At 35.3% G+C, this 19,057-nt stretch overlaps 1 protein-coding gene across 1 annotated transcript in view; it reads left to right on the top strand.

The window, feature by feature from the left end:
- Positions 1-19,057, top strand: part of ZDHHC17 (zinc finger DHHC-type palmitoyltransferase 17) — a 113,884-nt gene that overhangs the window by 58,871 nt on the left and 35,956 nt on the right. Inside the window, exons 8-10 of the mRNA XM_043966463.1 lie at positions 8,025-8,150; positions 15,661-15,803; positions 18,840-18,940. Of these exons, the coding sequence (XP_043822398.1) occupies positions 8,025-8,150; positions 15,661-15,803; positions 18,840-18,940 (370 nt within the window). The remainder of the gene's footprint in view (positions 1-8,024; positions 8,151-15,660; positions 15,804-18,839; positions 18,941-19,057) is intronic.

Here is a 19,057-nt window from a genome sequence, read left to right on the forward strand (position 1 = left end):
TGAACATTTATCAATTGGGGAATGGCTTGTATTTTTATAAATTTGACTCAGTTCCCTATATATTTGAGAAATGAGGCCTTTATCAAAGATACTTTTTGCAAAAATTCTTTCCCAGTTTTCTGCTTTCCTTATAATTTTGTTTGCATTGGTTTTGTTTGTGTAAAAGCCTTTTAATTTTATATAATCAAAATTATTTATTTCTTCTGTGGTCCTAAATTCTTCCCTTGTCCATAAATCTGACATATAAACTATTCCATGCTCTCTTAATTTGCTTATGGCATCACCCTTTATGTGTAAATCATGTACCCATTTTGACCTTATTTTAGTATATGGTGGGAGATGTTGGCCTATACCTAGTTTCTGCCATACAGTTTTCCCAGCAGTTTTTGTCAGATGATGAGTTTTTGTTCCAAAAACTTGGATCTTTGGGTTTATCATATACTAGGTTACTGTAGTCATTTACTGTACTGTAATTTGTGCTTATTCTATTCCACTGATCCATCATTCTATTTCTTAGCCAGTACCAGATTGTTTTGATAAGTACCACTTTATACAGTTTGAGATCTGGTATGGCTAAATCACCTTCTTTCATATTTTTTTCATTGATTCCCTTGATGTCCTTGAGCTTTTGTTCTTCCAGATGAATTTTGGTTTTTTTTTATTGATCTTTAAAATAATTTTTTGATAGTTTGATTGCTCTGGCACTAAAAAAATAGATTAATTTAGATAGGATTGTCATTTTTATTATATTGGCTTTGCCTACCCATGAGGAATTTATATTTTTCCAGTTGTTTGCATCTGACTTTATTTAGATCTGTTTTATTGTTGTGTTCATATAGATCCTGTGTTTGTCCTGGCAGATAGACTCCCAAGTAACATAGCCTCATTCTTTTTTTTTTTTTTGTGGGGCAGTTGGGGTTAAATGACTTGCCCAGGGTCACACAGTTAGTAAGTGTTAAGTGTCTGAGGCCAGATTTGAACTCAGGTACTCCTGAATCCAGGGCCAGTGCTCTATCCACTGTGCCATCTAGCTGCCCCATAGCCTCATTTTTAAGAAAAGAAGAAAGAACAGTCATATTTTGACCTTATAAAAATTTTCTTCCTTCACATTCCTTTGGAAGAAACTCAGAAGGGTTTGGGTAGAAATTGATCTAGGAGCTAGTAACTTTCATTTTTTATTTATGTATGCCTGTCTGGGTTTACAGTCTATTTGATAGAAAATCTAAAATGAAGGTTTTGGTATTAAGTATTGTGATAATTCGGAATTTTTATGGGTTTTAGATATATGGATCATAGATTCCAGTTGAAGTATGCTCTAATAGTGCTTTTCTCTAAGTGTTATAGTTTTGCCATATAGCATATTTAAATTTAAATATAAAATATTTAATGAACATTTACTGTGATTATCATATAGTGCTCATTCCAAATCCATCCTTCCTTATATTCCCCCAGGCATTATGCAAAATGGAGTAAAAGTAGATTTTTTGTTTTGTTTTGTTTTGTTTTGGGTTTTTTGGTTGTTTTGGTGAGGCAATTGGGGTTAAGTGACTTGCCCAGGGTCACACAGCTAGTAAGTGTTAAGTGTCTGAAGCCGGATTTGAACTCAGGTCCTCCTGAATCCAAGGCCGGTGCTCTACCCACGATACCACCTAGCTGCCCCGTAAAAGTAGATTTTTAATATTTTTAGGTTTTAGATCATCTCTTTGATCATCTCATTGGAATTTGATTGTTTTTAAGTCCTCATTGAAAAATCTTGCTGAATGAATAATCTGACAATAACTTCTTAATTAGCCTCTTTTAATTCCTATATGTTGAAAACCAATACAATTTTGAGATGATAGCCATACCCTGAAGAAAATTGCCATGTGGAAGTTTCTCAGTAAACTCTTTAAAATGTTATAACCAACCCCCTTATTTGAATGTTGCTAAACACCCTTGTAATATTCAGTATATGATCATTTGATGAAAAACAGACTAGGAATACTTGCCTCTTCCATTTAGCTCAGGTCTGTGTTCTCCTCTTGAGTTCTGACCCTCCCTTCAGTCCCTCTAGCTTGTCTATCCTACGTCTTCATTTCTTTGTGCCTTGGTTCATACGGCATCTAACAGTCTAAAGGCCAGGCCAGCTCCAGGACTTGTTACTCTGATGTGACTCAGCATAGCCTTCAGTGGGTAGTTCCTAGGGCCATTCCACCTGCTGTGCTTAACCTATTCCTGCCCCAGGGTCGTGGTATCTTAAGCTTCCTGTGTGTTCAGTTGCTTTTCAGGTCTGTCTGACTCTTCATGACTCCATTTGGGTTTTTCTTGGCAGAGATACTGGAATGGTTTGACATTTCCTTCTCCAGCTCATTTAACAGATGAGGAAACTGAGGCAAACAGGGTTACGTGACTTGCCCAGGATCACACAGCTAGTAAATGTCTGAGGCCAGATTTGAACTCAGGAAAACAAGTCTTCCTGACTTCAGGCCCAGCACTCTATTATGCCACCTAGCTGCCCCCTTAAGCTCCCTACCTCTGAGTTGCTGAATGCATTGCCTCCCCAGAGTTATCTCAGTGTTCCCACTCCCTTTCCCCTGAAACCTTGTTTTTACCTACATTAAAATCTTGGTAGAACTAGTTGTTGTTAAGCTGACTAAAATTGTAAATTCTGGAGACCTTGGAAAATTTTGCCTCAATGATAGAATTAATCACTTAGTCCCTCATTTGTCTTTTCTTTTTTCTTTGCTTGGGGCAATGAGGATTAAGTGACTTGCCTAGGGTCACACAGCTATTAAGTGTCAAGTGTCTGAGGCCAGATTTGAACTCAAGTCGTCTTGAATCCAGGGCCAGTGCTTTATCCACTGTGCCACCTAGCTGCCCCGCCCCTGCATTCGTATTTCTAACTTAAATACTGTAAGAACATTGATCAAGTCATTAAAATTAAATTTAAAAATATTACCCAATCTTCTTTACAAAAAGACTTTTCTTGGTGACAAAAAGATTTGCATTTTGTTTATTTAAAGAGTAGCTACACATGAAACTTCCAAGATAAATATTCTTGTAGTTTTATAAGAACAGATTATGCGTCATCTCATAAATATAGGCTTCCTAGAGGTGTCCTTGTTCTCTCTCTCTCACCTGTACTTACAACTGGCAAAAACCTTGTACATTTTAGGAAAAGAAGTAAAATATAGTAATATAAGGTACATAGTTGTCCCTTGTTATATCTCAACTGGACCAGTTCATAATAGTTCAGATCAGTAAGCACAGTATTATCTTGTACATAGTACATAGTACCTGGTATGTTGAGAGTATACACAAGACACTGACAGAAATTCAAGATTTAGATAAAACACTGTCCCTGATTTCATGCTATAAAGCATCATAAGTCAGTCAGCAATTTTACTTAAAGATTCAATCTTAGAATTTTGAGACCCTGCCCACAGATGTTTCCCATAGTTCAGAAATCTTTTATAGTTCATATTAATTATTTGCCATTCAAATTTTAGTACTTGAGTTTGGGGAATAGGTATGGTGATATTTTAATTAGATATTTTTATTTGGGGAAGAGAAAACAATTCTATGCCTTCTTGGTTAAACAGATTTCTTCTTGTCAAAGTGATATGATAAAAGGAAGGAATTAGCTTTCAGCGGCTCATGCTGTTGACTTAAAAGTGAGTAAAGTTAAACTCTAGGGGCTAGAGTTAAGATGAGGAAGATAGAATTTTATCTTAAGTTTTGTAAAGTGTCTAAGAAATAAAATGAGACATCCTTTCCAACTATTCCTTGCGGCACCAGAAATCCACTTCTAAAGATACTCTGACCCACGAATTCATTAAAAAATTTATGTAAATAAGTGGAAAATAGGGTTGGACACTTGTCAAATCCCAATACAACACAAAATGAAAGCATGTAGATTTGCACACAAAAGGCATATTGAATCTAATACAATTTTAATAAAGCAAAATAATTATTATTCAGTCTTGAAATTCAAACTTCCAATCATTTTCTAGGCAATTTTCAGAAACATATCAGTTTTTGGATGTACATAAACATCTATAAAACTGTAGAACTTTTCTTTAGACGTGAGAGAACCAGAATGTTAAGTGGTGGATATTTGATCAATTTCTTCATTTTGTCAGCCACTATTTATGTTTTCAAAGATCTAACAGGGGACTTTGGGGATATGTTTTAGTAGATGAGAGAAGCAAGAATGGAGAAAAGATAGTGGTGCGAAATAGGATAAAACATCACTTGTATATTCTTGAATGTACTCTTTTTTGAAAGGCCTATAAATTCAAGTATCAAGTTGTATTTAAAATAGAGATGTAATAAACTGGGGTAACATGCTTCCCAACACTTCAGGTTCCTGCCATTCATGTTCTACACACCTTTCAAAAGTAGTGTTTTTGTATTCCATTTAACACTACAATTAAGAGTTTACTTTTGCTTGGCAGGACCCTGGGGATTAAAAAAAAAATTAAAATTAAATCATCCCTACCCTTAAGGTTATTCTGATTATCCTACACCAGGGAAAGGACTGGAACCTAAAAAGTTACACACTTCTAATCTCCCTCCTTTTTGTTCAGTTATGCCAATTTCCCTTTCACTCTGATTAGGTTCTATAATGAATGAAAACTAAATTTTATACCATTATTTAGCTGAATGACTTATAGTGCCATTAAGTAGGCATGCCTCAGTATTGCTTTATTTTCTAAAAGCTTGAAATATTCAAGCAGCTACCAGATCTTTGATTTAGATTTTTCTGCCCTGTCCTTTATATTGGAGAGAAAATTTTGTGTTTTTTTTATTGTTAGAATTTCTACTCCTTTCTGCATATAACCAATATAAGATCTTTATGCTTCTACCAGAAACCTGCCATTTCTGACATGACTCAATGTAAATCACCAGTCAATTTCAATTAGCTGGAAATATCTATTAATCAAAGGAATCCTGCTGACTTTTTTGGGGGTGGGGGGTATCTGTCTCCCAAGAATTTAGAATTATACATCTTTTTTTTTTTTTTAAATAAAGGTCTTAGAAGAGTTAGGATAGCAAGACAGGAAAATCATTTGGGCCTGTCTTAGTTGAGGGATACTAACCACCTGTGTTTTTAAGTTATAAAAATTATGGTTGATAACCTTGAATTATTGTAAGATGTATTTTAAGACTAGTTTACTTATAAGAGATGGCATCAATGAATTGTAAACTATTAAAGTTGGGAGGAATTTTTAAGATCATCTAGTTCAACTCCCTTGTCAATAGGGATAAAACTGAGACCCTGAGAAGGGAAGTAGCTTGTCCATAGAGCCAGGATTTGAACCTAGTCTCTTTCTCTTCCCTTCTTTCTGCTGCTCTTTCTACCTTCCTCAGAATTACCAAGATTTTACAAAATCTCTTAGAATCATTTTGTTGTTTGTTGTTGTTTTTGGCTTCTATCAGGCTAGAAATGTCAGTGTTCTTTTTATGGTATTTCCAAGTAAAATAGAGCTTCAGTCTTATGAACATTTCTGTCTTTCTTCCAGTTACATAAAGAGATTTTCCTATAAATAATCAGTAACATAAGTAAAGAATTAATAGAGTTTTTCATTCTTTGTGTGTAGAAAAAATATGGTAGAAAGTGCATCTAGCAGATCCCTATACCAAAATAAAGAGTGAGGGAGGAAACAAGCATGTATTATGTGCTAGGCGCTATGCTAAGCATTTTACACATATTATCTCATTGGAAATAATATTGTGAAAGTTGTTGTCTTTGAGTAGATAGCTTGTTTGTAGTACTGGTTTAAGGTAGTTGTTTTAAAATTGTAGTGTTAAGTTTGAATATTTCAAATTAGAACACTTCTCATATAATTCTCAAGTAATTATTTAGCATAGGTTAAACACTTAGCTTTACTGAGATGCAAGTTGTAAGACCTATACAGTAATCTCAGTATATGGGATCCCAGTATATGGCTTGGTCTCATTTATGATTTTTTTTTTGGTGAGGCAATTGGGGTTAAGTGACTTGCCCAGGGTCACACAGCTAGTAAGTGTCAAATGTCTGAGGCCAGATTTGAACTCAGGTACTCCTGACTCCAGGGCGGGTGCTCTATCCACTGCGCCACCTAGCTTCCCCTTCATTTATGAATTTTTGAAGAAAATATTGTCCCCTAAATAACTCAACCCTTTGAATTAATTTAAAGGATTTTTGCTTTTCTTTTTCTTTTATACATTTTCATTTAGGAGCACTTCATATATATATATATATATATATATATATATATATATATATATATACTGCCTTTTTAAGGAATAAAGATAAATTTTTTTTAGATTATAAAAATCAATTACTGATCAAGTTCTTTTAATAGTATGAGCAAATCTTGATGTGGTTTCTTAGAAATAAATAAGAAGCCATTTTCAGAAAATAGTTTTCATTACATCCTAAATTCCTGACCTAGAAGGTCACCAAAGGAGAATTTTCCCTTGGTTTGAGAATGAAATTCAACCTTAAGCTGAAGTTCAATTGATCCACTAGCCTGGCTACAATGTTTGTCAAGTGAAAACTATCAAAAGGATATTTTCTACTACTAGTTGTGTAGTATTATATAGCCTCCATGTTAATTATTTTTTTCCTGTTCATACATGGAGTGATTAACTATACACATGAATTCAGATTCCCGGTTTCAATATAACTATCAAAATTATTCAATTGTTTATTCATACCTCCAGCTGAATATAAAGAATACACTAAAATAGTCAGATAATTAGAAGATTAGTTGAAAGATTTCTTAAAGCTCCCTCAATTTTTTTATCTAGGCAATCCTTAGGTGTCACATGGCCCTCTAGTGGAAGGGATGCTCAGCTGGACCCCGAGGCAACTGCAGGATATTCTCTGGGAGTTGTTCCCCCAAAGGGATTGCTTTTACACAGGTAATCTTTATAGTTTGGATTAATTAGCTGGTGTTAAATTTAGTATTTGGATTTTTTTGAATAGGTAAGGTGGTATTTCAGATAAAGGACCTGTATTTGTAGAAGATTGAACTAGATTAGTCTATACCCTGTTGTGTTGTGGCACCTTCCCCCCTCAATTAAAAGGTTTTTTTCTTTGTATTTTGGGGAGCCTTTTAAAAAATTAGGTTCCATCCCTCACAGAGATAAAATGGTACATAAAAATTAGTAAAATGCCCTTTGAGTAGCATATAATTTAAAAATTTTTCCCTTTGATTTTTTGAAAGACAATCTCAGTAGTTTTCTGACCTTTTTTTAAAAAGGAAATATGAATATGAGAAAGGACTTTAAAATTTTTTCTTTTTGTATTTGAAGAAGTTTAAGTGGAAAATTTTAACTCATTCAAGCCTCTAGGTATTTTATAAAAAAATATTTTGATAGAAAAGGTTAAATGAGATACAATTAAAACTGGAATGATGACTTTTTCTCATCTCCTTTGCACTTTATTATTAGAGGTCTTCATGTGTCAGGGCCAAATCAGAATTATGGACCTTTTTAGAGGGACAAAAGGATTTGTTGTAGGTCAAGAATGCCAATTCAACTATGGTAGGATGAGTTAGGGACTGACTAATAGTATTATTTCTCTATTCTTTTTCTTCAGTTTCTTCTTAGAGCTCTTGGTATCACTGTGATTAAATAGAGAGAGGTTTAGTATGACAACACTGTTTTGTAGTAATTGTTTCTTCTCATCACCTCCTCCAAAGAATGTGACATAAATGGGGAATAAACATAAATTAAAATACCTATGATCCAGCAAATATTAATATACCTACTTTTTGATTTGCATACTAATTCAGAATGTGATCAAGGATGGAATTTTGTAGATCATTTATTGAGTTTTGAATATATTTTTCTCATTCTTAGGAAAGAATAAATAATAAATATCTTACATTAATGATATAATTTTAAATCTGACCAAAATGGCTATTGTATCTGATATCAAAGTAAGAATTAAAGTGATACTGGAACATATAACTTTGTTTTCTCTATGGATAGGATAGAAAGTAATAAACTACTTTTTATTTTTAATGTGAAGTTCTATTGTCATTCATCAGGGAGAATCACCACTTGATTTGGCAAAACAAAGAAAAAATGTTTGGATGATTAATCATTTACAAGAAGCAAGACAGGCAAAAGGGTATGACAATCCATCTTTCCTCAAGAAGCTAAAGGCTGATAAGGTAAAACTCATTACTGCATGTTTGTTAGCCTTTCCTTTTTTAAGATTCATTATCCTGCGTTTCTAATACAAGCACTCTCCATTTTAAAATCTTAGCATTATAGTAAAATTAGGGTGCTTCAGACCATCGCTTCTTAGGACAGTTTTTTGTTGACTGAATTGTATAATGATCAAGAGGTTCATCAGTTTTGTTTTGCGTTCTTAAATTCACTAAGGTATTAATAAAAGTTGATTAATTGATTCATTTGATCCTGGGAATGTAGAGATATGAAAATCTTTCCTGACTACCTATAGGTGTTGCTTCTGTGGTAAACTACAAAAAACTGTAATTCTCTTTAGTCCATTACCTTTGTTGTCTTCTACTAGCTCCCTTCTCTTTAGCCCTATTAACAGGATTTTGCAATGTAAAAAGCCACATCTCCAGAGATCTTAATAGTGCCTTCTGTGTACCAGGCACTTTGCTAAATGTGTTACAATTATTCTCTGGTTTAATCCTCACAGCCACCCTGCCAGGCAGGTGCTAGTATTAACCCCATTTTATAGATGGAAAAACTGAGGTAAACAGAGGTTAAGTGACTTGCCCAGGGTCACACAGCTAGTGTCTGAGACAGGATTTGAACTCAGGTCTTCCTAACTCCAGGTTCTTCCTGACTATCCTGACCTAGCTGCCCCTTCACAAGAGATTGCTACGTCTTGTACAGATGGTTGGATTATACTAAGTGTAAGGAAGGACATTTAAAATTCTAAACATAAAAACTCATTTACATAGAGATATAATGCTTGTAAACAACTTTACTCATAAAATCCCTCTTAACTGAGTAAAACAGTTACTCTTAATCTCTTTTGCAAAAAACGAAAGAGATGTTCAGAAGTTAATTAACTTTTCTATCCTCAGCCACGTATTGAATGTCTCAGTGGAATTCAGATTCAGGTCTTCTGCCTCCAAAGTCCAGTGTACTGACTACTGGGCCACCCTGCCTCTCTGATTCTGGAGAAATCAAAATTAAATCAATAAGTATTTACTATGTACAAAGCACTATTTTAGGTGTACAAGAAGATACAAAGAAGCATCATTCATGCTTCTTGCCCTCAAGTATTTGTGGGGACCAATTTTTAATTGGGGAGTGTTAGCTAAGCAACTTGCCGCAATATTGGGGCAAGGAAGGAGACAGCCTCCCTCAAAACAGAGCAGGATTTATTTAACAAGAATGTACTTAAAAAACACAAACAGGATCAGTAGGATCAAGGGAAAGGAAATAAAATGGGGAAAGGGAAATTATACAACCTGAACACCACCGCCCAGGAATCAGCTGAGAACACACAGCAGTGTCCTGTAGCCTTCCAGCTTCAAGCTAGAATGGCCAAAAAACCCTCCTCCTTCCCAGCAGACCCCAGGCTGACCACACACAGCCCCCAGCCAATTGGCTGGCTGCTCTGACAGTCACATGACTGCCTTCACTGGGCTTCCAATCATTATAATTTTGCCAGGCCCATGTAGGTGTCGGCGAGTGGTGATGATGTGAGGTGCCAGCGCCATGGCGATGGCTACAACCAGTGGGTGGAACACCATGCTATCAAGCCCCAGAGGCCAATGTGCGTGCCAAGGTTTTTTTTAAAAAATTCTAGCCAAAAGACGGGGTCATAAAAACCTCAAATAACAATTAATTCTTTACAGTGCTCAGATTGGAGAGAAAACAAAGTATAAACACATGAAAAATACTCTCATATTTTCAAGGGGTCTGTGAGATTGTCAGTGTGAGCATTCTCCTCTCTCAGAGTCCCTATTTAGTAGATGATTTCTGAGAAGTTCAGTGGCTGAAATATCATGAGTTTGTCACTAGGCCTGTACTCTAAGCCTTTGCAGGTCGGCAGGATCTGTCAGTGCTTGCACTCAGCCAGCAGAGCCTTTAAAAATCCAGGATCACTGCTGTATATATTGAAGTCACAGGGAAAAATTAATTAATGATAAATTAATCATATAGTTCAAAATAATAACAAAAGAGATATTACAAGGCACGGAATTCATGATAAATTTCCAAATGAATTTTTTAGATAATGATTGACTGAGAAGAATCATGGAATCTTAGAATTGGAAAGAATCATTGCAGCAGTCCTCTCATGTTTAGCTCTTAAAACCCAAAGGAGGAAGATACCACTTTAATGTGGAGGTCAACAGGGAAGGTGTTATAGAGGAGGTCCAGTTTCATCTGGTTTATGAAGGATGGGTCACATTTGAATATGTGTGAGAGGAAGTTGGAGGGCATTTCATGAGTGTTATGGAAGGAGTAGCTCAAAGGTACAAGGCTACAAAGTATATTCCTCAGCAGTGTTTTACATTTCTAGAATTTCAAAACTTCCTGACCAGAAACTAGCTTTTTAAGTGAATCCTTGAATAATATCAGTTTGGAAGGAATAATATCCAGTTTAATTGGAAAATCTTTGGATTTTTTTCTATGTGGCACATATTTTATATAACTTAAATAATGAATCAGTTTATTCCAAAATAAAGGCAGCTTAAAATTGACAGATCTTTATTTTTTTTTTCTGGAACAAATTTAAAAGGGTTAGGGTTAGGGTTAGGGTTAGGGATGGCAGTTCCTGAATGGCTGTTTGAAAACCCTAAAATACAACAAACTATAATTATCATTTAGATTTGATTTGGAATCACCTGATTTCTTTTCCTGTTCCCTTTTTCTAATCAGTTGCTAATACTATTAGTTATTTAAAAAGCCTCTGTCTTGTCACCCTTTCTCTGTAAAGTGGAGATTTCCTCCTGCTACCACAGTAGTTCAGGCCCTTGTACCTCTGATCTGTGCTATAGCAGTTGCGCTCTCACAGCTACTTCTTCGTCCATTGCATCCAACTTTCTGTTGCTAAATGAACTATGTATTTCTAATGATGTGACTCCTTTAGACATATTTTAATTAGTCAATGGTTTCCTTAAAATGTGATGTCCTGAATTGAACATTATAATTATAGACATGACCTGAGTAGCCCAGAGCAAGAAAAAAGCCAACCTTTGAGCTAGGTGCTGTGGATACAAAAACAAAGTAGTCTGCCCTCAAATAGGATTTCACTCTTTTCCCCCAACATATCTTTATACAGGGAGATATTTTTCTGGAGTCACATAATTGTTGACAGTTATTAAGCAAGCTGTAGACTAAAATTTGCCCTCATTTTTTTTTTAATACATGAACTGATGCCAAGTTGGGACTCTCACATTGTGATTTTTATTAACCTAACTAGTTTACCTTTTTTTTTTCTTGACAAATTTAATTTGCACACTTTAGTGTCCTTTATTCCTCCATTAAGATAAATTTGGATTTTGATTTCTCACTTATGTCACATTAGCTGTCCCTCCTGATTTTATGCCCTCTACAAGTCTTATAAGCATGCCTTTTTTATTCTTTCAATTTGTCAATACAAATATTAAACAGCACAGAGTCCTGTATCATTCCATTTAGAGACATGCTTTTTGGTTGTCACCCATCTTTTTACCAACATTCTTTTGATAAAGTTGTTCTAGACTGTATGAACATCCAGCCTGTGTTTTCTTCATCTTGTCCACAAAGTTATCCTGATAGAGTTCATCAGATTTCTTACTGAAATGTACTTGTGCTACATCTATTGCATTCTTCATTTATGTTAATCAAACAGCACAATAAAGAAAATGAAGTTAGTTTGGAATGATTTTTCCTTAATGAACTCCTGTTGCCTCCTACTGATAACTGCATTCTCACAGTCCATTTAAATATTCTGTACCAAGATTTTCTTAAGGATCCACCCCATATCTGCTTATCTATAGTTTCTGGAATCTACCCTTTGCCCCTTTAGAAAACTAAGAAAACATTTGCTTAGCTCCAGTTTCTTGGGGCTTTTGTTCTCTGATTTCTATTACTGACTGCTTCTGTGGATCACATTTGTCATTTCTTTTGACACCAAAATTTGTGTTTGGAGATGTTAAGTAAATTGAAGTGGCTAGATGTTATCTAACTAGCTTTTTACTTTACTTATCTTAGTCTTCAGTGCTTTCCACATGCTGTTTGGACTACCCTTTTTATTTACAAAGGACATTACTCTTGCTCTAGAAGACAGAAGCAAAGTTGAATATGAGCAACTGACTTGTCTCTATGTTCTATTACCATTACATTACTTCCCCTGGGCCTTTTGTATTCTTCTTAGTCTAAGAATAGTTTTCTTTTCTTTTTTTTTTCAGGGCAATGAGGGTTAAGTGACTTACTTAGGGTCACACAGCTAGTGTCAAGTGTCTGAGGCTGGATTTGAGCTCAGGGCCCATGCTTTATCTACTGCACCAACTAGCTGCCCCAGTCTAAGAATAGTTTTAAAGAATTTTGGGGTAATCATTAGCATTTTTCTCTGTTGATTTATTCTGTACTTTAGCCCAGATACTGTTCTTACTGAGGCCATGACACCCTGTTTTTATTTTTAAGTTAAATCATAAAATACCATATAGTGATGTTATGTTTATAACTCCTCTTATACCACCCCTCCCCTTAAATAAGGGAATATTTTCACCTTATTTTTTCATCATGTCTTTCTCCCCCTAAGCTGTGCATTGAGTAGATTAGACAGTTTTCTTTGTTATCAGGGTGGTTTTCTTTGGGGTGGGGGAGATCAAGAAATGATGAGAGACATCAAGTAAACTTTTAAATAGGGAATTTTAGCTGCCACTCTAGGGTAACATTTAGTGAATGGCTGTTTTTTTAATAATAATACTGCTTTCAGGAAGCCCCTTAATCTTTGTGTTTTTATTCCTTAAAGTATATACTTTTTTTTTGCATTGTCATTTTAAATTGAAAATCATATTGTATGATAAAATTTAAAACTACATTATAAATTCAGAATGTTTCATTAGGTCATAAATTTATCATAGAATCAATTGAAGCTAAATTTGTGGTTATGTGATGAAAGAAAGCCATTCTGAACTAATGAAATGGCATGATCAAAGACATGTATGTAGAAAAATACAATGCAGTTGAAATTCTTTTAAGTTTGGATGGAATATAGTGCAGATGTGAGATAAAATGAGAGTTGAGACCAGTTTGTTCAGTGCTTTGAATGCCTCTTCAGCGCTTCTTATAATCTTCCCCATCTTTGTATGGAAGAAGTTTCCCTAAATTCACTCCTGAGACTTCCTTCTCTTAACCTTAATCTTTCTCAGCAACCTCTTTGTTGCCCACAGCTTCAACTAATACCTCTATACATATAACTCCCAGATCTATATTTCTAGCTCTGACCTCTCTTCTTGGTTCCAGACTTACATCTCTAACATTGGATATTTCCACCTGGATGGCCTATTTTTTACCTCACACTCAGCATGTCCAAAATCAAGCTTAGAATCTTTCCCTAAATCAGATCCTCTTTCTGGCCCTACTATTTCTATTACTTGTATCTCCCAGACTTCTATATTAGAAAACCTTAATTTTGATAGGCCCCTTTGCTTTGCTATTTGCATCCAGTCTGTTACCAAGTCCTTTTGATCCTACCTGTGCAACATCTCTCACATGTGTCCACTACTTTCTGTTGTATTGCTATTATGCTAGCTTGGGGCTTACTTACCACCTGCTTAGAAACTTAAGCTAACTTTACAGTTTCCTCTGTTTCTTGGTCTATTTTGGATGGCAGAAGTCCTGCCTTTTCCAATCTGAGTTTTATACCACTGCCAAACTATCTTGTGCCTAAGTTTGGTCATGCCGTTCTTCTACTCAGAAGTACACAAGTGGCTCCCTCTGATCGAATAAGTAAATATGTTCAGACTCTTCAGGCATTCAGAGCCCTTCAAAATTAGGTGCCGCCCTGTCTTTCTACTTTTATCTACTACTCCCCTCTAGCCAAATTGAATTACTGTCTATGCTCTGAATAAATTCTGTGCCTTTCCACTGCCATGCATTTGTTCATGTGGTTTTCTGTCTTTTCTCCTTCTACCTCTTAAATTCCTAGCCAACCTCGAATGCTGAATTCTCCATTGAACTCTTTGTGGTTTCTTCTTTTCCATTTTTGTCAGTAGTGGCCTTCCCTCAAGACCTCAAATAGAACTTTTATTTTGTACCCATTAAAACACTTGCATAATATATTTATCTGTAGATATGATTCCCCCAAAGAGACTGAGCTCCATGGGAGAGGTTTTATCTTTATTTAAACTCTTATTTCTACCAATGACTAGGACACTGCTATACACACACTAGTTGCCTTGACATATGATCATTGAATTTTGGAGTTACTAGGTAGACTGGGAGGTGTCAGAGACACAACACACTTCGATTTTTAGCAAGACTTGACTGTCATAATATCCTTATGAATAAGACGGTAAAATGTGACTCATATGATCATTAGGTGACTTTCTAGGTCATTGAATAAGAATGTTGAGCTAATAATTGTTAGCATGCAAGTCTTCTTACTGTTTTCTATAGTAGTCCATCAGGAAATAGAGGTATAAGTATAATCATAAACAAAATGTAAATTTAGGAACTCTTAAAAAAAAAAAAAGAAATAAAAGCTTACAGGAGAAACTTGACTTAATAAGATATACGGAAAAGACCTTGGTGTTTTAGGTGACTACAAACTCTGCATGGGCCAGTAGTGTGATACAGCTGTTAAGAAAGTTAAAGATAGTTCTTTAAACCTAGAAGAAAGGAAAGGGAGAGGTGACTGCAGTCTTCAAATATTTCAAGTATTGTTTCCTATATGAAAGAGAGGTTAGACTTCCTTTGTGTTTCTCCAGAAGGCAGCAGGATCAGCAGGGATGCCCAGTAGGTGAAAGTGATAGGGAAACACTTTCTGCCTAGAGTCATCAAGAGCAGAAGAGGCCACTTCATGGAGTAATTAGTTCCTTATCACTGGGAGTTTTCCAGCAGAAACTGGAAAACAAAAGCTAAAAGACAGCAACAGAAGGTGGAACTAGATTTCTTCAGATTTGACTCTGCTTTAAAATTCTGTTCAGCATCCAGATGTGTTATTTAAAAATAAAAGCAGAGCTTATGTTGCTACATTTTTAAGTTTTGTAGTTCATCTGTATCTTTCAAGTTCTCTCCATTACCAGAAAGGAATTGAAACAATTCTTGTGCCAGCTCTGAAACCCCCTGGCTCTTCTGAGAGGCTGTATTGGTTAATGGGTAGGAGGGTTAGAGATAGAGTCAGGAAGACTGCCTCAGACACTAGGTATGTGACCCTTAATAAATTATTTAACCTCTCTGTGCCTCACTTTCCTCATGGGTAAAATGAGAGGGTAAGACTTGACAGCTTCTAAGGGTCCCTTCAGGTTACCAATTTATGATCCTTAATTTTTATTTTGTTAGAAACAGAAATGAACAATTTGGCACAATGTTGGTATCTTAGAGTATGCTTTAGGAGACAAAAAAAAGCACCTTTCTTTCCTGCTCACCACCTCTTTGATACATAAGTTTTGCCTTTCTTTTTGTGAGGTATTCATGTTCCAGAGTAAATGTACATAAAAATGCAAAAATTGATAACACATATTTGTTTCTGTGCAGGAATTTCGGCAGAAGGTAATGCTAGGAACTCCTTTCCTAGTTATATGGCTGGTTGGGTTTATAGCAGACCTAGATATTGATTCTTGGCTCATTAAAGGGCTAATGTATGGTGGTGTTTGGGCTATGGTCCAGTTTCTTTCAAAGTAAGTGTTGTTTTAAAATATGTAATATAGCTATAAATGAAGGGATATGATTTTTCTCTCAGGAAACATTTTTTAAAGCATCATTCCATTATTTAGAAAAAAACATCATTTAAAAAACTTTGATAAAGCAAAGATAGTCTATTTTAATACTATAAAACTATATTCTGTAGTATTTAAGCAGTATTTTATCTTTGATAGTTTAATGCTTCTGTGATCTGTGGTCTCATCAGTGCGAATACTTTCTCTAGCCTAACCTGGATTAACAAGGAAGTTGTTGTCTATGAGTGAGAAGACCACCCTTCATATTTCATTCCAAATGTGTGCATGTGTATGTATGTGTGTATGTATATATGTATGTACTCACACATACAAAACGTACGTGCTTTTACATACCCACCACATACAGAGACACATATACATGCACACACTTTGGCATTAAATATATATACACACATATCTATATATGAATATATATATACACACATATACATCTGGAGGCACACATATACATATAAGATTTGGAACATTTAAGTTGAAAAGGGTTTGACCTGTTTTAACTGGCTAGTTATAGTATGAAATAATTTGTTATCCATTTGTATGGTACAAATAAATATTTTATTCTTCATAAATAAACGATATGTTTTGCCTGGTTAGTACCAGGTTTTCCAGTTAGAATTTGGGAGAGAAAACAAAATTGGTGAAAACACTGGCCCTAGGCAAAATCGTGAAGGCAATCAAGTCTTTCTTATCTATTGTCCTTCTCCCCTGTCTGCTTTCCTTATTCTTCTGCCCTCTTTAACCAAGGGGGACTCAAATGTTGCCCATTAATTAGCCTTTCACTTCTATATCCCATTGAAGTCTCTGCTTCATTGGCTCTGCCTTGTGGTTTTCCTTCCTTCTCCTTCAGTTCTCTGCTAGAATTTAAGGAGGAAGATAATCTAGTAAAGCAATTCAAATGGTTTGTTAACCCTCAAAGATATTTGGGGTTTAGGAACCAGCTTGGATAATTTGAATTTTAATAAAAGAAACAACTCAAAATTTACTGTAATGGTAACATTTATAGTGATTGAGAGAAAGATATTGTGACAGGGGTCCTCACTCCCTGCTTAGCCCATGCAAAAGGGTGAGGATGATGAGATGACTTGCCCCTAAGGTTAACAATAACCACAACTAAGTCATACAGTGCTTTAAGGTTTGCAAAGCCCTTTATAGATATTACCTCATATATTCTTTACAATGGTCCCAAGAATTTGAGGAATAAGGAAACTGAGGCAAATGGATATTAAGTGGTTTTCCTGGGGTCATACAGTTAGCAGGGGTTTGATCAAACTTCATGCTGGTTGTATTGTGTCACCTAGTTTGTTGACCTTAACTTGATTTTTTTTTTAAATCATTTAATAAGATCTTTTATTTGGGACTACAGCACTAACATTTTATAAGTCAAGCAGCTATTATTAAGCACCTATTAGGAATTAATTTTAAATTGAAAGCTCACCTTTTAAAATACCTTTGAATATACCTAAAGTCTTTGAGATATTTTGTACAAATTAGTCTTTACCTCCTTCATACGAGGCCATCCATGTTATTTCATTAAAGAACAATGGGGGGGGCAGCTAGGTGGCGAAGTGGATAAAGCAGTGGTCCTGGATTCAGGAGGACCCAAGTTCAAATCCGGCCTCAGACACTTGACACTTACTAGCAGTGTGAGCCTGGGCAAGTCACTTAACCCTCATTGCCCTGGCCGCCCACCCCCCAAATCAAGAATCATGTGTATATTTGAGATGGAAAAAAAGTTGAATACTGATGTGAAAAATTAATGTTTGTAAGTTTTTTAAAGTCTTTAAAACATAGTTTTTGGATTGCATTAGGACAGTGGAAAGAGTACTAAATTTGGAGTCAGAGAACTGGGATTCCTATCCTGGCTCTGCCACTCAGTACTATCTGACTGGGCAAATCACTTAACCTGCCTGGGCCTCAGTTTCCAAAGCAGTAAAAGTGCATTGGACTTTGGTGACTCTTAGGCTCTCCCTTCTAGCTTTAAATCTGTGAGCCTGTGAGTCTAATTTGATAAGTGTGTACAAACGTGGTGTATGTTTACTGAAATATTGCATTAATTTGACTGTTTTAGATGTATTTAGTAAATACTCATACAAGTGATGTACCTAAATCATAACATTCTACAGAGAAACAAACCTTTCACCGAGTAAAAACTGAAAGTTGCTTTTGGATCTGTAGCAGAAAATTGTGTGTGTGTGTGTGTGTGTGTGTGTGTGTGTGTGTGTGTGTGTGTGTGTGTATGTATGTGTGTGTGGGGGGAGGGAGTTTGAGTGCATGCGTGCATATACAGGTGTTCCATGAATAGTCAATGATACATTAATTTGCACACAAAAGTGAACTGTTTATCCAGATTAATTGTGGAATTTAATGTTTTGGTGTGACTATTGTAGTTGAAGGAATATGATTTTTTTTTATGTACAGCATCAGTTTTTTTACAATTAAAAAAATATTAAACATGTTTGGAACAGATGGTTCCAAAGGCACTATAGGATTTTGCAGTAAAATGGAGTTGTCATTTTGATTATCATTTATCATTGTGTGTTATACTTCAGTGATTTATGCTCTTGTTGCTATTGGTTTTCTCTCTATTATGAGTACTTTATAACTTGATAAATGGTCTTTCCAAGTTATATTGGCTGAAAAAAATTAGTCATTATATGACCACCCTGGTGATGAGTCTCTCTCTCTCTCTCTTTTTTTTTTTGATGAGTCTCTTTAAATTCAGCAAGGCTGGTCCTGGGCTTACACTTAAAGAGTGTCCATAATCAGGAACCCAGGGTCACTTGCATGCCACAGTTGAGGCACCAGTAACAGGCTTTAGAGAAAGAATCATTGTATATTACCATTTTTAAAAATCATTGTTATTTAGATTCTGGTTAAATTGTTTACTTTATGTCAAGTATGTATCTTTTATTCAAAGATAAGTAAATTCTCATAATGGATATTAAATTCAAACTAAATAAAATTTGTGTCTTCCAGATCATTTTTTGACCACTCAATGCACAGTGCATTGCCACTTGGAATATATTTGGCAACCAAATTCTGGATGTATGTGACGTGGTTCTTCTGGTTTTGGAATGATATCCTTTCTGTCAAAAAGTTCATAGCTTCAGTACTTTTCATTAGTTTTTTAACGATATAATTAAAATATAATTAATGGAATTCCACAACCAAAAAATACTTAGGTAAGATATATA

The sequence above is a fragment of the Dromiciops gliroides genome, chromosome 5 (assembly GCF_019393635.1).
Source record: "Dromiciops gliroides isolate mDroGli1 chromosome 5, mDroGli1.pri, whole genome shotgun sequence".
Taxonomy (NCBI): domain Eukaryota; kingdom Metazoa; phylum Chordata; class Mammalia; order Microbiotheria; family Microbiotheriidae; genus Dromiciops; species Dromiciops gliroides.